Source organism: Schistocerca nitens, chromosome 7 (genome assembly GCF_023898315.1).
Source record: "Schistocerca nitens isolate TAMUIC-IGC-003100 chromosome 7, iqSchNite1.1, whole genome shotgun sequence".
In the NCBI taxonomy this organism is placed as follows: Eukaryota; Metazoa; Arthropoda; class Insecta; order Orthoptera; family Acrididae; genus Schistocerca; species Schistocerca nitens.
The window spans coordinates 282,600,827-282,626,408 of NC_064620.1; the positions used below are offsets into that span (position 1 = coordinate 282,600,827).

General features: G+C 41.6%; 1 protein-coding gene across 1 annotated transcript in view; it reads left to right on the top strand.

The window, feature by feature from the left end:
• Positions 1–894: 894 nt before the first annotated feature.
• LOC126195574 (uncharacterized) overlaps positions 895–25,582 on the top strand; it is a 217,236-nt gene continuing 192,548 nt past the window's right edge. Inside the window, exons 1-2 of the mRNA XM_049934200.1 lie at positions 895–929; positions 6,803–7,088. Coding sequence (XP_049790157.1) covers positions 895–929; positions 6,803–7,088 — 321 coding nt within the window. The remainder of the gene's footprint in view (positions 930–6,802; positions 7,089–25,582) is intronic.

Sequence of the window (25,582 nt, forward strand, 5' to 3'; positions counted from 1 at the left end):
CCACACAGCCGGCCGTTGTGACCGAGTGGTTTTAGGCCTTTCAGTCCGGAACCGCGCTGATGCTACGGTCGCAGGTTCGAATCCTGCCTCGGGCATGGCTGTGTGTGATGTTCTTAGGTTAGTTAGGTTTATGTAGCTCTAAGTATAGGGGACTAATGACCTCAGATGTTAAGTCCCATAGTGCTTAGAGCCATTTGAACCATTTTTTGGAAACATACACTACCGAGCAGTCCTCGACCTTACATATACGGAATAAACCAATCAGGTAATATATTGAGATATGTAGTGTGATTCACAAGACAGTTAAAGAAATATAGGACTTCCAAGAGGGTAGCTGACGTTTCAGACCAGATAATGGCATACGATTGGTGTTCTTCATAAAAATGTGTGTTTTCTATACTTCAGAAATAAATGTTTCTCGCTTTGCGCTGCGATGTATTGCATACTCGTCCTGAAAAGACACTTTCTTCCTTGATGGAAGAGTTATAACGGTATCGAGAGCTCGCCCACAGGTCTGATGACTTTTTGTGTGTTATTGTCACTCATTTCGCGACAATCGAAGGCTGAGGTGCTTTTAACTTTAAATCATTCTTCATATGCTTTTTAATGTCGAGTAAGGTGCTCCCAAATAGTGTTACCGCTTACGAATGGACATTCTTTGGCCAACGTTCGACAGACACTGAAGCCTGCACTAACGTTGCCAGTCGTGTTGGTGATCGTTCGAGCGAAGTTTATCTTTTATGCAACGAGTTGCAAAGAGCTTTCTCCCACCGTTAAACAGTTTTCTTGCTTGCGAAGCTGTTAAGTTACAGTTAAATCGTGGTGAATATCTCTCATCGATTTTCTGTATGGGGTCGTTCGCGAGCTCACCTGCTCATTACGATCCGTTCCACCATGGTGTCAGAAGAATCATCAGTCATAACTGTTATGTAACTCAGCACCTGCAACAATAATAAACAACAATTAATTAACATCTATGCAACATAAGGGAGTTTCATTTTCTGTGACACAGCTGAAATAAATTTCTTGCCAAAATGTTCTTATATCGTCACATGTCTCGCACGTGCAATGCCGACGACCTAAAAACGTGGCGAGACGTGAGAGTGGTGCCTTATGTGATAGGCGAGCTGTCGGAGGATGCCGCACCATCACAGGTGTATCTGACGGGAGTCGTCACGGGCGCTGTTTTGGTAGCGTAGCTGTCAGGCGCCGAAATAGAACTGTCAACCAGCCAGATCTCGTACACTAGTCAGCTGCCGTCACGTCGGCCTCCTATCGATGCGCTGCACATCGCACAAATACTAAAACCGTTCCACTATGGACAAATGGCTCTGAGCACTATGGGACTTAACATCTATGGTCATCAGTCCCCTACAACTTAGAACTACTTAAACCTAACTAACCTAAGGACATCACACAACACCCAGCACTATGGACAACGATGCTAAATAACATTACGGTTGTTTGTCATCTTGCCGTTTGTCGTCTTACGGCATAGGGAGAAAATGTAATACATAAAATGTGCGCCAGCGTTTCAGACACATTCGTATTGTTTTTCCTGTTAAATACATATGCTCTGTTGCGCATATAATATCACACTGCTGCTACTCTTACCGCCAAAAGAAGGCAGAAAAAATGAACTCATAAATTATGTAGCCGAAACAACTTTTCTTCTTTTCTTTTTCTTATGCCTTTGTCCCGCATCCGTGCAGGATTGGCATGGTGAGAAACAGATTTGGCATCATTAACTTACGCGGTGGACAGATGCCCTGCTTGTCTCTTTGCAACAGGTGTAACTGAGGCCAGACTTAGGTACTATCCTGATATTCACTTAGTGGAATGTATGAAAGCGCGTAAAAACCACATCCAGGATGGCCGGAACACTGACCCTCGTCGTTAATCTGTAGGACGGCTGCGCTCGGAGCCCCTCCCGGAAGCCGCGCTTCAACAAGCACGGCTATCTGGGCGAGTGTAGCCGAAAGGATCTACACGAATATTAATTATTTACACGTAAATTTCGTCTCTTACGCCGCTCGGCATAGCAGTTAAAACTAAAACTTAGATGTTTACTGTTTTCTTCTGTATTGTTTCACCGCTGACGAGAAGGTGATAAATTATTCAAGTCGGTAGCTGCTGCAACACGTGAATGCGAGATTTCAGCAACATATCTGTCCTTATAGCACCATGAATGTGCGCAATAAATAACTCTTCGAACAGTTAACAGAAAAATTACTGATCTTGTTGGGACCAGCATGCAGCAGTTGGGACAGTCGCAGTATTGGAGAGAGGGGAAAAGGGAAATTACACTTATCACTACGGAGAGTTGAAGTCAACGTGGGTGACATCGTACTGTGAGTGAGAGAGGGTGTTGCGCAGACGATAAGCACTGAGAGAATTGCCGATTAAATCGTTCCAGACCGTCGGAACCATCTCCTAGGATGGGCACTGTCACGAATTGCGCGCCCCCTCCCGCCGGATGTTCGAGTCCTCCCTCGGGCATGGGTGTGTGTGTTGTCCTTAGCGTAAGTTAGTTTAAGTAGTGTGTAAGTGTAGGGACCGACGACCTCAGCAGTTTGGTCCCTTAAGAATTCACATACACACACACACACACACACACACAAGGATGGGCACTCTCTGTACGATTGACTAGTTACTGGTTGAACGGTTTAACTTGAGTGACAGTGAGTTGCCTAAGACGCTGTTGCTGGATTACTATCGTTGTGAATTCATGTAAATAAAGCCGTCTGGATCGCTTAATACATTTATTTATTACTATGTTTCGGCTACTGCCATTATCATATTAAAACTTAGAACTTGTATTACAACGTTCAGTATTAGTTTTAGTAAAACCTGTGCCTAAACGTCTACTGCCAAGAACTGGAGTTCCAGTAAAAGAAATCCATACTTGCTTCAGTATCTCGTTTGATACAAGGGGGCCTAGAACACTACCTTGGGGAACGCCAGAAGTCACTTCTGTTTTACTCGTTAACTTTCCGTCAATTACTACGAACTGTGACCTCTCTGACACGAAATCACGAATCCTGTTACATAACTGAGACGATATTCCATAAGCACGCAATTTGACTTCAAGCCACTTGTGAGGAACAGTGTCAAAAGCCTTCTGTAAACCTAGAAATTCGGAATCAATTTGAAATACCTTGTCAATAGCACTCAACACTTTGTGTGGGTGAAGATCCAGTTGTGTTTGACAAGAACAATATTTCCTAAATCCGTGTTAACAGTGTGTCAATAGACCGTTCTCTTCGATGTAATTCACAATGTTGTATCATTATTTGTAAAATAAGATAATTTTACTAATAAACACATGATTAAGACACCCTTTAATTAAAATTATTAATAATTCCCTAGTCGACCTGCCTGCACCAACAAATATTTCATTTTGATGAAATTTTGGGTCCTTATTAGGATTATATTTAGAAATTCAAATCGTGACTGGACTCTTTTTAGCTATACATTATACATCAAACATTGAAATAGCATTCAGTAGTGTAGTCTGCCGGGACATAAATAATGGTTGAATCATTCGAACTTTACATGCAACTGGAGCATCTATATTTTTCATTTGCATTTACTTACATGTGGGATGAGAAATCTATTACAGACCTTATATGTATATACACACCTGATTAATTGGAACAGTTATCCTATTCTTAGTTGTAGCAACTGCATTTATAGGATATGTTCTACCTTGAGGTCAAATATCATTCTGAGGTGCAACAGTAATTACTAATTTATTATCAGCAATTCTGTACTTAGGAACAGATTTAATTTAATGAGTATGGGGACGGTTTGCTGTTGATAATGCATTTACATTTACATTTCATTTTGTATTACAATTTATTATTGCAGCTATGGCAGCAATCCATTTATTCTTCCTCCATCACACATGATCTAATAACCCTCTAGGATTAAATGGTGGTATTGAAAAAAGTTCCATTCCACCCATATTTTACTTTTAAGGATTACATCACATTTGTATTAATAACATAATTATTAATTATATTATGTCTAATTAATGCCTATTTTCTAGGAGACCCAGATAATTTTGTACCTGCCAATCCACTAGTAACACCAGTCCACATTCAACCAGAATGATGTTTCCTATTTGCTTATGCAATTCTATAGGCAATTCCTCATAAATTAGGAAGTGTTATTGCACTATTTCTATCAATTAGAATCTTAATAATTTTACCATTATAACGAAACACCATTCTGGGGTATTCAGTTCTATCCTATTAATCAAATCCTATTTTGAATCATAGTAGTTGTTGTATGTTTGCTAACATGAATTGGTAAACGACCAGTTGAAGAACCATATATTATAACAGCACAAATCCTAGCAATTATCTACTTTACATACTTCTTAATTAACATACATGTTGCAAACACATAAGACAAGCTAATCAAGGAATAAAAGAAATAAGTTAATTAGCTTAGGAAAAGTATACATTTTGAAAACATAAAACTAGAAGTTTAACTCTTCTATTAACTTATCTCAAAACATTTCACTAAATAAACGAAATAAATAAGATCTTTAAACCAATAAAGAAAGTAAAAAATCAAAGCTAGATATATTAACTTATCATAACGAAATCAGGGTAAAGTAACTCGAACTCAAATAAACCTGAGAGATATATCATAGCAAGCTTAATAAAAAATATAAAAGAATAAAAACCATACCCAAAATATTAAAGTTAACAACATCCTCATAAAAACAATTCTAGTATATTCAACCAAAAAAAGTAAAACCTCCAGCACCATATTCAATATTAAACCCTGAAACTAATTCAGACTCACCTTCAGCAAAATCAAAAGGAGTTCGCTTAGTTTCAGCCAAACAAGAAGCAAAACAAGCTAAAGCTAAAGGAAAGGAAATAATCATAAGCCAACAATAAAGTTGATAGTTCATAAAATCAATATATTAAAACTACCCATTAGAATAATTAAAGACAATAAAATTAAAACCAATCAAATTCATATGAAATTGTTTGAACAACAGAAAGTAAAGAACCTAACAAAGAATAATATGAATTAGAAGATCAACCAGCAATTATTACGGTATAAACACCTAATACAGTACAGCATAAAAACAAAAAAAAGAACATATGTAAGTAAAAAATAATAAAGTAAATAATTAGATATAATAGGAATAGGCTGCTCCTTACAAATCAATTTAATAGCATCACTAAAAGGTTTAGGAATCCCTACAAACCCTACTTTATTTTGACCTTTACAAAGTTCAATATAACCTAAAAACTTCTACTCTAATACAGTTAAAAAGCGCCATGAATTAAAACATAAATTCCCAACAAAAGAAAATGCAAAACAAACATTCATAAATCATAAAGTATAAATACTATTTGTAGAAAAATTTTCATAAATGATTTCTAAATTCAACACATTAATCTGTCAAAATAGTAATTAATTAAATTTAATCAATAACAAAAATATTTTAGCCATATGTTCCTTTCGTACTATTATGGTTAAATAATCTTAGGATAGAAACCGACCTGGCTCATGCCAGTCTGATCTCAGATACTGTAAGAATTTAAAGGTCGAACAGACCTAATTATTGAGCTCCTGCATCCAAAATTTTTCTGAATCCAACATCGACATCACTATCTGCTTTGTCAATATGAGCTCTTGAAAATAATTACGTTGTTATCCCTAAGGTAACTTATTCGAATTTTTATGCTGTTCACAAATTGCAGCACCATCTAAACTTTTCACGCTAATTAAAGCCATAGAAGCATCGTCTTTTTCGAACGTACTTCTCACCAAAAAGCGAATCTGGTAACTGCAGTCTGAGGTTTTTGTTCATCCTGCCTTTTGAGTTCTTGTGGTAATATTTCCGTAGAAACTTTCATGCACTAAGATTTCTTTATATCTAAGAAGTTAGCGGTTCACAAACATTTAGCTTTACAAACATTTTAATATATAGAAATATTTTATTAAATATTTTCATCCCCTATTTCCCTCCATCCCATAGGGACTGAATTTTCAAAAACACTGAAACATGAACTGTTTATTTCTAACAGAAAAACGAAATACAAATTTTCATAGATTTAGTCTCAAAAATTCCTTAGAATGAAACGTTTCCATAAAAAACGCTGGAGTAGTTTTTTTAACTATTCATTTTCAAAAAAAAAATTCACCCAATGTTTCACCCCCTTCGGGGCTGAATTTCCCAAAACGCTGAAACATGTATGTTTTTTTATGTTCAACCGAAAAGCCAAATACCAGTTCCAATACATTTAGCTTCAAAAATGCTTTTGTAATAAAATATTTCCATAAAAACTTTCAATCCCTACTTCACATTGTTGAATGCCCAAGAACACTGAAACACGTATTTTTTTATTTCCAACCTAGATGTCAAATATCAATTTTCGTAGATTTACCTTAGTATGTTTTAGTATCTTTTTGATAATCTTTAATTTAAAAAATTACTTCACCCCCTATTTTACCCCGTTAGTGATTGTATTTCTGATCGAGAAATCAAATTCCAATTTTCATAGTGGTAGCTTCAAAATTGTGTTAATAATGACATATTTTTAAAAACCCTTTCATCCCCTATTTCACCCATTTAGCAGTGTAATTTCGAACCATGCCTTCCTAAACCACGTCTAAGGAGTAGAAAACCCTCTCCAAATTCAAAGTTTCTACCGTTAGCGTTTTGGGCTGGGCGACGATCAGTCGTCAGTTCGGACATTTTCTTTTACGTACAGAGATGGGAGCTTTCAGTTGTCGTGTGCTGACGCGCAGCCTGTGCGTGTGCCCGCAGGAGCATGGCGGGCCAGCCGCCGGGTCCGGGCCCGGGGCGCGGGTGGGCGCGCCCGCCGCACCCGGCGTCGCCGTTCCGGCCGGCGTCGCCGTACGGCCCCAGCCCGCCGTTCGCGCCGTCGCCCTCGCCGTACGGGCCGTCGCCGCCGCCGCCGCCGGGGCTGCTGGTGCGCCGGCCCATGTCGCCCGCGCGGCTGCCGCCCAGCCCGGGGCCCTACCTGCCCTGCCCCAGGCCGCGGCCCCGCTGGGCCAGCCCGGGGCCCATGCCCTACAGGATGCCGCCACAGGTCAGTGCGACGACAGCGCGTGCTACAGCTCAGCCACTGTGCAACACAGCACCAGTGAATCTTATCCTTTCAACCTGAATTTTTATCCCACTCCGGAAACTTCGTTTCGTTGCCGCTGTTGGGATACCTTCTGGTATATGGTCGGCCCTCCTTTTGTCTGGCGTAGTGCAGCATCTCGAAGTGGCATGGACTCCCCTGCAGACATATTGAACCGTGCTCCCTCCAAAGCCGGTGCAGGCTTTTGTGAACGGACTGACCTCTCGACTATGTCATATAAATCTTCGATGGGACTCATGTCGGGTGATCTGGATGGCCAAATCAATCTCTTGAATTGTCCAGAATGTACTTCAGACCAGTATAAACTGGCGCCCAGTCAAATAGCGCATTGTCATCCGTAAAGATTCCATCCTTGTTTGGTAAGACGAAGTCTATGAATAGTTGTATAGGTCTCCAAGTAGCCAAACGTAACCATTTCTAGTCAATGATCAGTTCAGCTGGACCAGAGGACCCAATCCGTTCAATGTAAACACAGACCACACCATTATGAAGCCACCACCAGGTTCCACAGTGCCTTGTTGACAAGTTGGTCCACCGCTTCGTGGAGTCTGCGTCGCATTCGGATCCTGTCATCAGGTCTTACCAAGAAATCGGGACTCATCTGAGCAAGACTCGATTTTCCAGTCGTCTAGTATCCAAACAGTGTGGTCACGAGCCCAGGAGAGCCGCTGCAGGCGATGTACTGTTAGCAAAGGCTCTGCTGCGATAGCCCATTGAAGCCAGATTTTGCCGCACTATCCTAATAAGGTCGTCGTACGTCCCACCTTGATTCCTGCGATTATTTCACGCAGCTTCAGCATTGACAACTCTCCACAAACGTCGCTGCTCTCGATCGTTAAGTGAAGGCAGTCGCTCACTATGTTGTCCGTGGTCAAACGTGATGCCTGTACTTTGGTATTCTCAACACACTCTTGACGCTGTGGATCTCGGAATGTTACATTTCCTAATAATTTCCGAAATGGAATGTCCCAAGCTTCTAGCTCAACTACCATCCCGCGTTCAAAGTTTGTTAATTCCCATCTTGAGGCCATAATCACCTCAGACACCTTTTCGCATGAATCACCTGATTACAAATGACAATTCCACCAATGCACTACCCTTTCATACCTTATATAGGCGATGATAAAGACATCTGTGTACCTGCAGATCACTACCCTACGTTTGTACATAAAAATGAAAATTTACGATTTGCAAGCTACTGACTACCACAATACACACGGTTATTATTCATGACAATGCTGTGTACATATATATCCAGTTAATACGTATTTTAAAAAAATAAAATGGTATTTGTAATAAAATAATATGATAAGGGACTCCCTATTCGTGTTTAATGAATTATATTCGTAAAATATAGGTATGAAACCGGGCATCCATGATTCCTTTATGCATATGACAGTTAAAAGTCTCTTTTATAATAAACTTTCCACAAACAGTAAGTTTTAGTGAAAAATCAGCATGCAATGTCAGAAGGCCGTTAGAAAGCTTTTCTAACAATATCTCGTTCATCCCTATAGGGTTAGTATGTGTTGAGAAAAAGGGATGTTGACTTCAGAAATAATGTATATGACAACTAAAATCTTACAATCAGAAAATACACCAACAAGGGCATCACACTAAGCAAAATATATTAAAATTTCAAAAACTTGCAGCACAGGTAGTTAACAAGAAATCTGAGATAATATTACGAGTAAAACAACATTTTGACGCGTGACGGTGGTATATGATGATGGACTGCCTTTTCGTCTGCCTCGGTAGCTAATGGTTCAGTGCGACATATTGCTAACCGAAGGGGCCTGGGTTCGATTTCCGACTGGGTTCGAGCTTTTCTCCGCTCAGGAACTGAGTATTGTGTTGTCCCTACATTTGGATCGCGACTACTGACTGAAAGTCACCTCAGACGCGCTGTCGTATAGTTTTTCCACTACTGAGGTGGTTGCCTGGGCACGAGTCGAAAGCCAGTAAATTGAAATTAAAAAAAAAAAAACTGCCTCTTTTGTGCCTTCAACTTTCCTAAAGCTAAACTATCATCATCTCCTGGTATATTTGCCAGAAAGAAGAAAGTTCTACGGCGATCCACTCATCTGTCATGGGTAAAGGAACGAAAGATATAACAAAATACATTCCTTGGTGAGGTACATAATCGTCAAGGAATTCTCCATTAAACAGTGATTTTTTAGATAACGCCGTTGCATCCTAGCTATACAGGTATCACAACGTAAATGTTCAAAATTATACAGACATTAGTGAGATAGGGACATGTATGACATCTCGAATGGGCAATGCGTTTGAGGCAAATTTTCGTAAATTAGTTTTTTTTTCTATGACAAACAGATGCCTATCGCACGTCGACGTTCATAACCATGCACTGCGATGGAATAAAAAGAAGACTTCTCTTACCCCCACTGCTGTTATTACCTCAGTTTAAATCTACCTGATTGCCCTGTTTTAGTTGTTCTAAATTTCGTGACTATAAACTGCTTATTTGTACTATAACTACCTTCTCCCTCCGCTATTTCTAATTATTTGTGTTTACTCCGTTAGTAAATGTCTTTTTAAAACATCTGCATCATAATGCAAAAAAATGTGCCCCACCTGGTTTGATGTAACAGAAGGCTTAACGCCCCTAATCTAGCCGGGATAAATAAATAGATAAATAAAAATAGAAGCATCAGTACGTGCCCTAATCTCTGTTACCTTGTCCCCATAAATCGCAAGACTGTGGTAGCATAATGGTCGCACAGAGTTCTTGGAATACGGGTTCTCTAAATTCACCTAGGCAACAATGTTTCGCGAGGACTACGTCGATTCTCTTGCAAGGATTCTCATTTAAGTTCCTCAGGATTTCTATTACACTTTCGTATGTGTTAAACCGACCCGTTACAATCCTGAAGAGCGCGTCTCTGAATTCGACTGATGTCTGTTGTCATGTCTAATCGATAAGGACTCAAAACACTGGAACAATATTCTAGAATTGGCCACAGTATCGTCTTCTATTCGATTTTCTTAATACGCTCTAAGACAGAAAAAACGACGCCCCACGAAGGAATTATCCGAATGGGACGGACATAGGCCGATGTCATGTACATGTACAGACAAAATATTTTCATAATTTCAGAAAAATTGGATGATTTATTCAAGAGAAAGAACTTCAAAAATTGAGCCACTCAGTAACGCGTTGGTCCACCTCTGGCTCTTACGCAAAAAGTTATTCGGTTTGACAATGATTGATAGAGATGTTGGATGTAATTCTATGGGATATCAGCCCAAATTACCTCTAATTGGCGCTTCAGATCGTCAGAATACCAAACTCGTTACAGGACACTGCCCATAATGCTCCAAACGTTCTCATTTGGAGAGGCGTCCAGCGACCCTGCTGGCCATGATAGGGTTTGACGATGGTAGTGTTTGGTAGGCATGAAGACATACATTGGAAATTATCGCCGTCTGCGGGCGAGCATTATCTTGGTGAAATGTAAACCCAGGGCGGCTTGCCAAGATGGGCAAGAAAACGAGCCGTAGAATGTCGTCGGCGTACAGCTGTGCTGTAAGAATACCGCAGATGACAATCAAAGGTATCCTGCTATGAAATGAAATGGCTCCCACACCATCACTGGTGGGCGACAATCAGGCGGTATCCACACATTTTCGCTGGGCATCGGGGCTCAGGTCGAAACGGGAGTCATCACTAAACACAATTCTACTCTGGTCAGTGAGATTCCAGGCCGTAGACGTGTGTGAAGGCGCTCTAGATAGCCGCGGGATACCAGCCTGATTGTCGCCAACCAAATGGCCCAACAACCAGCAGGTATGGTCTGGGGGATAGAGCTACCATTTCAGCTCACGGCGGGACGCCTTTGGCTGTCGTCTGTGGCGCCCTTACAGCACAGAGATATCACTACAATATTCTACGTTCCGTTCTGTCGCCACTTTGGGCTTACATTGCCCGCCCGCATACGGCGAGAGTTTCTACTGCTTGTTTTCGTGTTTGCCAAACCATACCTTGACCAGCACGGTCACTGGACCTCTTCCCAATTTCGGACGTTTGGAACATTACGGCCAATGGCCTTGCCTTAGTGGTAACACCGGTTGCCATCAGATCACCGAAGTTAATCTCTGTCGGGCTTGGCTAGCCCTCGGATGGGTGGCTGTCCGGTCTACCGAGCGCTGTTAGCAAGTAGGGTGCACTTGGCCCTTGTGAGGTAAATTGAGAAGCTACTTGACTGAGAAGTAGCGACTCCAGTCTCGTAAACTGACAGTGGCTGGGAGAGCAGTGTGCTGACCACATGCTCCTCCATATCCGCATCCAGTTAAGCCTATAGTCTGAGGATGAGTCGGCAGTCGGTCAGTACTCTTGGGCCTTCTGAGGCCAGTTCCTCTTGAATAAATCATCGCCTTTTTCTGAATTTGTAATCGTTTGTCTATACATGCACATCACGTCTTCCGACTTCCGTCCCATTCGCATAATTCCTTCGTGGTGTGTCTTTTTTTTTTTTTTTTTTTTTGTCTTAGAGTATATATACTCCGCATTTTCGCAGAACCCTTCCAACAAACATAAGTCTTCGATCCGTCTTTCCTAATACTGACTTCACGTCACCGTTCCATTCCATGTCGCTCCAAAATAGCTATTCCATGTGTCTTGCTGATGATGTAATCAGACACTACACTTTTCTTTTTTTGTTATAACCATTACCTTACATTTATCGATTTATAGGAACAACGGACAGAATGCTGCAAGGCACAGAGAGGTCATCGACAATGATTCGTTGGCACGGGAAAACTTGAGATGGTGTTGGTTCGTATCGGAAAATATTCATTGAAAAGCACGCGTCAAGTTACAAATGGAAAGCACTCTGCGAAAAGAGAAGAAATCTGGAACAGCAATGGTGAAGCAACGATTACAATCGTACCATAAACATTGTGTGAAATTAATTGAGCTCGACGATTTTGAACCCCAATCTATCTTCACAAAGCACTGAGACTAGTGACGATCTTCACTTTGATTAATTGCTATGAGTTTCACATAATGAGTATTTCTTCATTTAGATAAATATTCAGTCCAGAATCCTCTACCACTTGTACAATTCGGTCAATAAATGACATAAAATCGTTACTCGAGTTAGCGATCATTGTTATTAGTCAAAATAACCTTCGATCTTAATCGCTTTTTTTTAGTTATATATATTTACACAAGAATGCGTTTCAGCCACAGTCATCTTCAGAGACTGTCAGACTAGAAACAGAACAAATCAGAAGTAGGAAGTATATTTAACATAGGCTAACACCTTAACGTAACTTTTCCCTCTACTGTAAAGTGAATTGTTCGTAAAATGACGATATTATTACAATGTGCAGAAAAAAAGTAGATTACACATCTCCTTCGAAAAGACAGAGTTCATGACCAGCGTAAGTGCTATCATCGTTGGCGTAGAAATGGATACCAGGCGACATAGCGCAGTGATTGGCACACTGGGCTCGCATTCGGGAGGACGACGGTTCAGACCCGCGCCTTGCCATTCAGGTTTAGGTTTTCGGTGATATCCCTAAATCACTCCAGGAAAACGCCGGAATGGTTCCTTTGAAAGGGCACTGCCGATTTCCTTCCCCACCATTCTTGACACAATATGAGCTTGTACTCCGTCTATAATGACCTCGATGTCGAAAGGGCCGCTATAACCAATCTTCCTTCCTTTGTTTCAGGATTTGGTTGCATCAAACCTTGTTCCAAAATTTATCTTAGTGAATTCGTTTCGGAGAACATCACAGAGAAGAGACAACCAAGACTCACATTATTAGAAACAGCATACAGGACTACCACTGAACTCTACAAGGGATATAATAGCAGAAATGCCAAATCCGTTTACATTACTTTTATTAGGCCACTGGTAAATTATGCTACAGAGACATTCACACTAGATCAGAAAGTCCTATTCAACACATTGGAGCTCAGAGGACGCTGATTTATCAGAAGGATATTAGGACCTAGTTGAACATCAGAAGCAATACGGAAGTGAATCTTCAGGGTTTTGTGGCGCAAAGACTGTTCCATTAAGTTTCGGGTGTGCAGCCGCAAGAATTCTCATTCTTCTTCTAACATTTTGGCTGTATAGCGTTCAGCCATCTTCAAATTAAGCGACAGTCTTGCGGCTGACTCTGAAGATGGCTGAACGTTATACAGCCGAAATATTAGAAGAAGAATGAGAATTCTTGCGGCTGCACACCCGAAACTTAATGGAACAATATGGAACTGCGTCAATTGTGATATCATACGGAAACGACGCCAAGTTCTACAACCATGTAAAAATCATGCACTCAAACAGACTGACAAAGAGCATACTGATGTAAAAATTGAAAGCATAGCCTGTGTTATTTGTATAACTGCGGCTGTGGAAAAGAAGTCTAAAAAACGGCAACTCACTTTTAAGGTCTAAACCAGTTTTAAGAGATGAATCTAGGAGTGTACTTCAACACTCTACGTATTGCTCCAGTAGGTATCGTGAGGACAAGGGTAGATTAACAACAGAGAGCGCAAAGGAATTGAACCAATCTTTCTGTGCTCCAAACGTGAATGGAAAGGGAAGAAGCCCTAACAACTGATGCAGTTGAAAGTACCCTCTGCTAGGCGCTTCACAGTAATTTGCAGTATATGTTCGGCCTGCTTAGCTGGGTGGTATCATGCACGCCTCCCATGCAAGCGGGCCCGCGTTCGATTCCCGGCCGGGTTGCAGGTTTTTCTTCTTGGGGACTGGGTGCTGTGCTGTCTTCATCATCATTTCATCCTCATCAGTGGCGCGCAAGTCGTCCAATGTGGCGTCGAATGAAATAAGACTGGCACATGGCGGCCGAACTTCCCCGAATAGGGGGCCTCCCGCCCAACGATGCCACAGGCTTTTTTTTTCTTTTTTTCTTTTTTTTTTTTTTCAACCACCTCCCGTCCTTCCTCTTCCTTCAGTCACGGCCACATATGGCACACCAGTAACGATTCGTCAGACAAACTATTCACAGGGTTCGTCTTGAGGTGACTTATACTCATGAAAGCAGCTGCAGATGAGAAACTCCATTCACACTATGCGTTTACCAGATACGTCGGCAGGAATGAAAAAGAAAGTCTTCGAATAACGAATACAGCAGATATGCCAGCACATGAAAATTTCTGGCAAAAGAGAAGAGAAGGGAAGTCTGGTTCTAAGTGGGCCGAGTACTAACTTACTAAAAAAAGAACCTAGCAAGTACGTTAAAATACTAACATGAGAAATCTAAATTGTAACTGTAGACACTGGCATCAGCACCATCTCGCGGCCGCTGTGTTTACCTGTGGTGCTCACGTTGGAAGTGTAGCCATATCCGTCGCTGCCCGCGGCCGACACACACTATGGACGTCTCGCATGCAACTCTCGTGCCAGCCAGCCCCATTCGCCGCACTGCTATACTAGTAAGACTTGGCAGACGTCAAAATAACAGTTTAATCTGAAATCGGTTTGTTCGTGAAGCACGCTCCATTTTCTTCTAGTATATTTAAGGAGTGGCTTTCTAGGTATGTTACGTAAAATTTCCAAACTATCTTGTACAATGTTGACTGTGAAAGTACGGAGACTACACGAATTGCACTCGATACGTGACTTATATACTTCCTTCCCAACCACCTCCCGTCCTTCCTCTTCCTTCAGTCACGGTCACATATGGCACACCAGTAACGATTCGTCAGACAAACTATTCACCGGGTTCATCTTGAGGTGACTTATCCTTATGAAAGCACACTATTGCAGAAAAATCAATACATATCGAGGACTGCGATCTCAGAAGTATACAGTTTCTCTCTTTACTCACTTCACCCCTCACATGTTTCTCTGGTGCTTTATAATCGGTGAGTTTTCCTTTATTCTACTTAACAGCACATTTGGTACTCCATGTTGCTATCTTCTGCATCACACCCGATAATTTAACGCACTTCATCATCCGCTATTTTGGTGGTAGTAGTGGTGGTTCCCGCGTTGTCAGAACTCCTTGAACGGAACATCTAACACACGCTGTTTAATAGTGCATAAGAAATTAATCTAATTTTGAAATACTTTCATCATCATTATCAGCAATCAACGTCTGAGAAGATACGTGATTCGCAGTCGAAGATCTCGTCACTATGCACACCTATCAACTTTGAACAATCACATTAGTATATGTCGTTTCCCCCGTGCACTCCTTTTGATGATGATATAGCTCGCCTCGTTGTTGTTGTTGTTGTTGTTGCTGCTGCTGCTGCTGCTGCTGCTGTTGCTGTCGTCGTTGTCATCTTCAGTCAGAAGATTCGTTTGATGTATCGCCTGAAGCCAGTCTATCCTGTGCAATCCTCTTCGTCTCTCCATAACAACTGCATTCTACATCCATTTTAATTTGCTTAATTTATTCGAGCCTTCGTCTCACTCTACAATTTCTACCCTCTCTCCCCCACCACCCCCATCTCTTTCACCAAAATGACGATTTCTTGACGTCCTTCTTTTACGCAAGTTGTGACAAAATTATTTCTCTCGAATTAGATTCAGTGCTTTCTAATTAATTATTTGATCTACTCACCTAATATTCATTATCCTCCGGTAGCACCACAGTTCAAAAACTTCTGTTCCCATCTTGTCAAAACTGCTTATCGTCCACGTTTCACTCCCACAAAAAGCTACACTCCGGACAAATAGCTTCAAAAAATACTTTCCAAAACTTAAATTCATATTCGATGTTAACGAATTCCTCTTTCTTACAAGGGAACCTCCCCATCGCACCCCCCTCAGATTTAGTTACAAGTTGGCACAGTGGATAGGCCTTGAAAAACTGAACACAGATCAGTCGAGAAAACAGGAAGAAGTTGTGTGGAACTATGAAAAAAAAATAAACAAAATATACAAACTGAGTAGTCCATGCGTATGATATGCAACATCAAGGCTGATGTGGGCTTAGTAGCGCTGTGGTCCCGTGGTTAGGATGAGCAGCTGCGGAACGAGAGGTCCTTGGTTCAAGTCTTCCCTCAAGTGAAAATTTTTACTTTCTTTATTTTCGCAAAGTTATGATCTTTCCGTTCGTTCATTGACGTCTCTGTTCACTGTAATAAGTTTACTGTCTGTGTTTTGCGACCGCACCGCAAAACCGTGCGATTAGTAGACGAAAGGACGTGCCTCTCCAATGGGAACCGAACACATTTGATCGCAAGGTCATAGGTCAACCGATTCCTCCACAGGAAAACATTTCTGATATATTCTATACGACACTGGTGACGGCGTGTGCGTCACATGACAGGAATATGTTGTCGACCCACCTAACTTGTACACTTGGCGAATGGGTAAAAAGATTCTTCTGCCTTACCCGATTTAGGTTTTCTTGTAGATGTGATAATCACTCCAAAAAAAGTGATGAAAACATAAGAGTTTGTCACATAAACTGCAGCAAATGAATGCAACAGTTTCACAGTCGCACAGTTTTCCCTGTGCTCTGTCAAAACATACGTTTTTTAGGTTTTCAAATCTTTCCGTGTGTAGACCGTCAAATCCTGCATATGTCCAAGCAAATCTGAACATGTCCTGGAACTTTGGAGAGCGAAGTTGATTATGTGTGAGTGCCTGAACTCTGATAATTGTCTGAAAATAGAAAATTAAACTTTTCACTCGAAGGACGACTTGAACCAAGGGCTTCTCGTTCCGCAGCTGCTCACGCTAACCACGGGACCACGGCGCTCCGAAGCTCATATTTTCCTTCATGTTGCCTATCTTGCGCATGGACTACTCAGTTTGTATATTTTGTTTATTTTTTCATAGTTCCACACAACTTCTTCCTGTTTTCTCGATTGATCTGTGTTCAGTTTTTCAAGGCCTATCCACTGTGCCAACTTATAACTAAATCTGAGGGGGGTGCGATGGGGAGGTTCCCTTGTCAGAAACACTTTTCTCCCGGTTGGCAGTCTGCATTTCATATAATTTTTACTTCGGCCATCTTTAGTTATTATCCTGCTCAAATTACCCAACTCACCTACTTTTTTTACTGTCTCACTTCTTTTCCTTGTGCCTTTGTCCAGCAGGCTCAACATTGTTATTTACGGTTTTGTCATGGTTAGTTTGAAGAAGTGACCGGATGCCATACCTGTCTTCACTTTTTTAGCTTATTATTCCCTAATCTAATACCTTCAGCAACGCCTGATTTAATTCCACTGCATTCCATTATCACTGTTTTACCTTTGTTGATATCCATCTTATAGCTTATGCATTCCGTTCAACTGAGTTTGTGAGATCTTCGTCGTCTGACAGCATAACAGTATCTTCGACAACCTTCAAAGCTTTCATTTCTTCTCCCTCATGTTTAATTCCTTCTCCAAATTTCGCCTTCGTTTCCTATACTGCTCGCTCAAATTTCAGATTAAACAAATTCAGGGCAAACTGCAATCCTGTCTAAGTCCATTCCCAATACGGCTTATGTTTCAGGTCCTTAGAGTGTTAAAACTGCAGTCCGGTTTCTATATAAGTTGTCGCACCCTGTATTTTAGCCCCGCTACTTGAAGGATTTCTAAAAATGCATTCTACACAATAGTGTCAAAGGCCTTCATTAAATCTACAAATTCTATAAATGAAGGATTGGCTTTCTTCGGTCTTTCAAGATAAATCATAGTGTCAGTATTGCCTCGCCTGTTTTTACATTTATCCTGAATCAAAACTGGTCTTCCCCGAGGCGCGTTCTACCAATACTTGTCGTGTACTGATTTATTTTTCTTTTATTTATACCGCCTATTTACAGCAGCGAGCAAAGTCACACGGAGCCTCCCTTACACCATGCTCTGTATTGCCAAGTCTAACGCTACGTCGCTTTAAATTATGGATGTAAAGAGAATTCAAAGTTTAAATGAAATGTACCTTAGGAAAAGGAATGTGAAACTGCGAAGAAACGGGTGCAACTAACCGGACTTTGGCTAAGATAAAAGATTATCTACTGCTACATCGCAAGCAACCGTACGGTTTATGGCGGAGGGTACTTTGTCACTCCCCCCCCCCCCCCCCTCCTTTCTTCCTGTTCCAGACGCATATGGTTCGCGGGAAGAATGATTGCTAGTAAGCCTCAGTGTCGGACTGAATCTCTGCAATTTTATCTTAATGATCGTTTAGGCGGGATGTATCCAGGAGAAAGCGATATATTCGGTGACTCTTCTAGGAGCTTACGCCCTCGGAACTGTAACAGCAGATCATAGCGTGATGAAAAACGCCTCTCTTGCAAAGTCTGGCACTGAAGTTGGCTGCGCATCTCCGTGACACTTTCGCGCTCCCTAAATGAACCTGTAACGAAGCGTGCTGCCCTTCTTTGGAACTTTCCTATTTCCACTATAAGTCCTATTTTGTGCGAATCCGGAGTGACTAGCAATATTAAACTATTGGTCGAACAAGTGTCTTGCAAGCAACTTCCTTTGTTGATGGACTACGTTTCCTGAAGATTCTACCAATGAATATCAGTCTGGTATCTGCCTTACTCGTGATTAATTTAATGTGACCTTTCCGCTTCAAATCGGTCCATATGCACACTCTTAAATATTTTATGAAAGTGATGCTACCGGTGATTGCTCTGTAATTTTGTAATAATTCAATAAAGGATCTTTCTGTCTGTGTATTAGCAATACGTTAGATTTGCTAATGAAGAGCATCAGTTGCGTCTCCCTGCACCTAGTGCCGATCCACTGCAGGTCTTCCTGCATTTCGCTGCAATTTTACAGCGTACAGAACAGCGTCATCAGCGGAAAGCTCCAACGAACTTCCTACGTTATCTACAAGGTCATTTATCTGTATTGTACTCCGCTGGGGTACGCTCGAAGTTACTTTTATGTTTGAAGACTTTTCTCCATTCAGACTGATATGTTGTGTTCTGTGTGCTAGAATCTCTTCAATCCAGTCACACAGTTGAGCTGATATTCCGTACGGTCATATTTTGTTCGTTGGACGGCAGTGCGGAGCTGTATAGAATGCCTTCCGAAAGTCCAAGGAACATGAAATCAAAAAATGGTTCAAAAAGCTCTGAGCACTATGCAACTTAACTTCTGAGGTCATCAGTCACCTAGAACTTAGAACTAATTAAACCTAACTAACCTAAGGACATCACACACATCCATGCCCGAGGCAGGATTCGAACCTGCGACCGTAGCGGTCGCTCCGTTCCAGAATGCAGCGCCTAGAACCGCTCGGCCACTCCGGCCGGCAACATGAAATCTACCTGGATGCCTATACCTGCTGCTTTCTGGGTCCCGTGGGTGATCATTGTTTTGGAAACCTATGTTGGTCTCTACAGATTTTCGGTTTCCAGAAATATCGTCATACGCGACCATTAAACGTTCCAAAATTCTTCAACAGACTGACCTCAGGGATATGGGCCTGTAGTCCTGTGCGTCTATTCGACGACCCTCCTTGAAAACGGGAATGAACCGTGCTTTTTCTAACCAGTAGCAATGCTTCGCTCGGTACACTCCTGCTGGAAGAGGGCAAGTTCTTTCGCATACTTCTCTGAGCGATTTGTTGCTTTTCTATCCCATGGTCTCTCATTTCTGAATCTGTCAATTTCTTGCTAGTGAGACGATTTAAAGGAGGAACCATGGTGCAATCTTCCTCTGTGAAGCAGTTTTGGAAAAAGACGTTCAGTATTTCGGCCTTCTCTGCTTTTCTGTGTCATTCTCTTATTCGTTGCCATTATCTGGACAGCTGAATTCTGTCCGTTTACTGATTAAACATAAGACCAGTTTTTCTTAGGATTTCCTGTCATATTTGTAGATAAACTTCTACTTTCGTATTCGTTGAATGCATAGCCCTCCTTACGTTAATTTCAGGTTCGTAAAGTTTTTGTCGACTTTGAGTTTTTGGCTACGTTCAAGTTTGCAGTGCTTTCGTAGCAGCTTCTTGAAACGGCTGTCAACCACGTTGAGTCTTCCTCATTCCTCACAATTATGCTCGGTACATACTTGTTTAAACAGTGTTGCACAATGCTCAAGAACCTGTCACGTGATCTAAAATCTGTCTCTTGTCGTTCTTGCTAAACAGAAAGGCCTTTATATTAGTTTTTGATGCAAACGGTACATCGGCCAAACAGGACACATTCGTTACATTTGAAGAAGAAAGTATATTACATGTATATATGTCAAACGCTTTTTTTGTGTACTAGCCTGACAATTTAGCTAGATATCTGGCATAAACGTCGAGGGGCGTTCAATAAGTAATGCCACACTTTTTCTGAAAGAAGGTTTGTTTTATTCAGGATTCCAATACACCATATTATTCCCCAGTCGTTAGGCTACGAAACCCTATTTTCCAACGTAATCTCCGGTCAACGCGACGGCGTTACTCCACCTTACTGGAAGGGTCTGCAACCCGCATGGTACCACTCAACTGGTCGACGTCGGAACCCACCCCTTGCTGCATCTATAATCGCCCCATCATCCATGTACTGCTTCCCGCAGTGTGCAGCCTTCATTGGACCAAACAGACGGAGGTCGGAAGGTGCGAGATCAGGGCAGTGAGTTATATGAGGAAGAACAGTCCAATGAAGTTTTGTGAGCTCCTCTCCCGTGTACAGACTCGTACGAGGCCTTGCGCGGTTGAGACGTCTAGTTAATGCAGCGAGGTGTTTGATTGTGATCAGTCGATCACCGTAAGAGTGTGTCCACATTCTGCGACAGTGATGGAGTCACTGCTTTGTGCAGCCGGTCGTTACGCGGGAGATCGAACAGGTTTGCGCGATCTTGTTGCGATGATGACAGACGCATCGCCCAACGACTAAGCGCGCTTTTGTTCACTGCCTCGTCTCCGCAGTCATTCGGCAAGCACCTATGAATATCTCGATGCTCTCGTTTTCCGCGAAAAGAAACTCAATAGCTGCTCTCTTCTTCGAACACACCTCCGTTGCAGACGCCATTTTGAAGGTTACGAATAGCGTCACAACCTATCGGAACCTCATGAAACTATAGTACCTGAAACTGGAATATTCCATGAGGTCCCACAACAAATTCCACATTTTAAAAACTGGCCGAGAAATAAATGTGTTGCATTACTTACTAATCGTATGGTTGACGATATATATGGAAGTATGGGTGTGGCTGTCAGTCGTGCACGGATAGACAAATGGTGAGGCGGCCGCTCGTGATAGGCAGGTTCGAGTCCTGGTCTGGCAAAAATTTTCATTATCGTCATTCCATACTACAACTGATGGTAGTCCTTCATCGGAATTAATGTGACTGATGTAGATGGCTGTCGAACTGACGTACGTGGGCTCCTGAGAAATGATTGATGTCCTCCACTGTCTCTTCCGGAACACTACGGCGTGCTTTGCCAGAATGATTCAGAGCACTTCCAGTTGCCAGAAACTTGTGATATGATTCTTTAACTGTTTTCAGACCAGGTGACTCACATCCATATAAACTGCGATAATTTCTTCGAACAGTTGTCAGCGATTTTGTTTCTGGAAACCACATTACTGCTTACGCGCTCTCCTGTGGTGTCGCCATTTGCACTTCGTGATATCATGCTGCACTCTGACGACTATAGTTGGCAAATCTGATGCGGGAATATAAATTCTTTCGGATGATCTAGCATAGGCTTGTTTACCAATCTGCTTGTTTGCGCTGGCTCATGCTCACTTCTCAACAGTAAAATACCGGCCGGCTCATGGCGAGTAATGGTGAGGAAAGGAGAGGGAAGGAGGAATCGGAAGAAGGCAGCTTGGAACGAGATACTATTGTCAACGAGTCTATTCTACGGTCATTAATGTTTGTTCTACGCGGTTGTATCGCTTCGTAGTGACCAGTTAATTACTTTCGTGGCAGATTTATTTCCTAAGATGGTTGCATTGATGAGATATGACAGTGAAACGAAACTTAACATTTCTACTAACTGCACTGATAAAATCAGAAACCCCTTATATCCAGTACCACAATTTTTTCAGGGGAAGCAAAAACATGATTGTCAGAAGGACCAATAACTAAAGCTTGTTGAGAAAGATCCCACATTTTTTGCTACATGGTAGGCCTATGTTATTCTAGATACAAAAACATTTCACATGCCTATTATAGGAACTAATACTTATATGTATAACTAATGGAGATGAGGGGTTTCTGCTCAAAAGTGTGGACATGAGGATTTCTGCATCAAATAAATTGCAACAAATGGCGTTTTAGTGTGATTTATTAATGTATCAATAACGAAACAGATTACAATATGTGCTGCAATGTAAACAATGGGCTTCGGGCAAAACATCCTTCCCCTTTAATCTGTGTGTTTCTGTTTTTCAGTCTCGCTTCCTTTATATGCCTTTCCTTCTCTTTCTTGCTGGTTCTATATCACTCATGTTAAAAATGGCTTAGCAATACAGAAGTAATAGTTATAACAATTTAATAATGTAATATTAGTTGCACTACAGTCATACAACGTTTATAGCTCTTTATTAGTCGGGTACAACAACCTTAAGACACAACATAAACTGCCAAGAAACCAAAGAGAATGATATTTCCACTCATTAAGTGTAGAAACGCCTCCATGTAACTGGACATGAGGCGTTTCTGAACAAAATAGTAAAATTTACCATCTCGTAACATTGAAATCACTAAGTATACATGAGGTACTTCTGTCACAATCAGTGTCACTACCTTCAAAGATACATAATCCCCCATTATCTTATTTTGCGAAAAATGTGGACATTAGTGGTTTTTGATTTTATCGATTCAATTGATGAGGCGAAGAGGGTTGGGGTTGGGTTGTTTTGGGGGAAGAGACCAAACAGCGAAGTCATCGGGCTCATCGGCTGAGGGAAGGATGGGGAAGGATGTCCGCTGTGGCCTTTCAAAGGAACCATCCCGGCATTTGCCTGGAGTGATTTAGGGAAATCACGGAAAACCTAAATCAGGATGGCCGGACGCGGGATAGAAACGTCGTCCTCCCGAATGTGAGTCCAGCGTGCTAACCACTGCGCCACCTCGCTCGGTGAGGCGAACACACGAAGTACGAAACCTGGTAATTTTTAAGAATGGTTCAGCATTACGAAAAATGTCATTTCTAGACGAAGTTTAAATTGACATCAATGTGTATTTCGTGACCATTTTATTCAAATTTTAAAAATTAAAATTCTGGATGTCAATGAAATCTATTGACTTTACTTTACAGTAAAGCATCAGTGTCTGGTACCACTTTCTGAACACTGCTAATTGAAATACAAGCTTTGAAGATGCAGTCTATAAATGACTTTCTGCGGGTTCTTCAAGAACTTCCAGCATGCTGCAATAATTGTGCGTCAGCAGCTCCTGTTAATCAGTACAACGAAAAAAAAAAAAAACAGCCAAAGTTGGAAATTACTTTTTTTTACTCGATGACTGGTTTCGGGCCGGAACCCATTTTTAAATAATCCAGGTAGCCAAAATGGTGTTTCCAAAAATATAAGAACCACGTCAAAATAAAAATATACGTATTGTGAAGTGCAAATGAACATTTAAAGTGCATACAGGTAAGCGCTGCAACTGTTCATTTGCACTTCATAATACGTAAATATTTATCTTTACGTTGTTCTGGGAACAGATGGGTGGGTGGAATAAGACAAGACTTGCTGCAATTGGAGGACGGAGACAGGCAGCAGAAGACAGAAGAAGCTGGAGTGCGGGCCTCTCGGCCTGGTCGCGTAAAGTAACGTAACCTTAGAAAGAGGACCTTTTTAGTGTGATAAAATAGTGGAATGCTGTGATCCTCAAGACACTGAAGGAAGTGGTGTCGGAACTCTCGTACGAATAAAATGAAGGAATGCCCATATTCATAGACTTTCAAAGAAACCGAATATTTAATGATCATAGCTCAGATATGGTCAAAGTAATACCGGGAACGTTAAACAGCTATTTTTGTTTACGCATGTGGCATCTCCATTTCGCGAAGTTCGCCGACTTAGGCTGCATGTCATACGCAAGACTTCGTTTTGTCCCATTCTTCCACAGCGTCCTCTATGAGTCCCTGTAAGGTCTCAGGTTGGACAGGAAGATTGCTAATCGATCGTTTCAGCATGATCCATGCAGTCTCACTGCAGTTGACGTCGGGGGCACATGGAGGCTATTCCATGCAACTGATTCTATGCTCGACTAGGAAGTAGTTTACAAGATTGTGATGAAGGGGATGGGCATTTTCGTACATAAACTTGAATCCCACTACAATACGTTCACCAAATGGAGCCACAATGCATGCGAGGATGTCATCCCAGTACTTCACACCCGTCATCTTCCCATGTATTGGCACAAGGTGTGTCCTGCGGCTATACATGATCCCACACTAAAACATGACTGAACAAGTTTGATAAGGGTGGCGGCATGCAACGCAGGTTCAGTGTCAACGTTGTCTCGTTGCCTCCACACACGAATCTCATTGTAATCAGCGTGGAGGCTATTACGGGCCTCATCAGGAAAGAGTGTTGTGTCCCACTGCTTCCCACTCCACAGAGTGCTTTTTTGACCCATGCGACACAAGCTCGACGCCTATTACGGGAGGAGCCTTGGTAGGTATTCTGACATGTAATCCTTGCTCATTCAGCCTGCTTCGTATCGTTTGTGTTAATATCTGCACTCCTCTATCTGTTTCGAACTGCTACCGTAGACTAGTAGCGTTGTCTTGAGGGTTTCTGCTTCCGTTATTCGCAAATATCGGTCCTGAACACCTGCGTTTTTCTTCTGCGGCCACTTCCGTAAAGATACTCTGATAAATCTCTTCACTAGAAATGTTTTCATATTCTAGAGACATCACTTTGACGCACAGCGACATTCGGTGCAACGTGCACGTTTCTCATTCCCCGCTCCATTAGAGTGACTATACGGAGCCTCTGATTGGAAGTTGTTGTTGTCCGAACCATCCTGAAGAAATACAACACTCCTAATGAGACACAAGTACAGCAATGTTTACAAGCTACACGGTGGCCATAGACTGCACATACTACCCTCTCACGTTAGAAAAATGGATTGTTTCCGCTAGAATTATACTGCAAACAAACGAATGTTTGACAACATAAAGTGTTTCTGGATCACAGTGCATTCAACATTACATTTATGGCAATATGCAACATTTATTTTGACCACTATATGTGATAAAATATGATTGAAATCGTTCCAAGGGTTTGGGATGAGCTTTTTACCTGTGACTTTGCCCGCATATGCACATGTCAGATATAAAACGTATTTCATACGTAGACATATGTCACCTTTTTGTCTATCTACGCTGAAGTTTATGAGGCGATTCAGGAAGAATCAATATACAAAGTATTGCGATGTACTGAAGAATGAAGAGATACGCTTTAAGTTCTCTAAGACTATAGATACTGCGACAAGAAATAGCTCAGTAAGCAGTTCAGTTGAAGAGGAATGGACATCTTAAAATGGGAAATTTTACAATTTTGAACGTGGCTGCTATTCAGCAACCCTATAC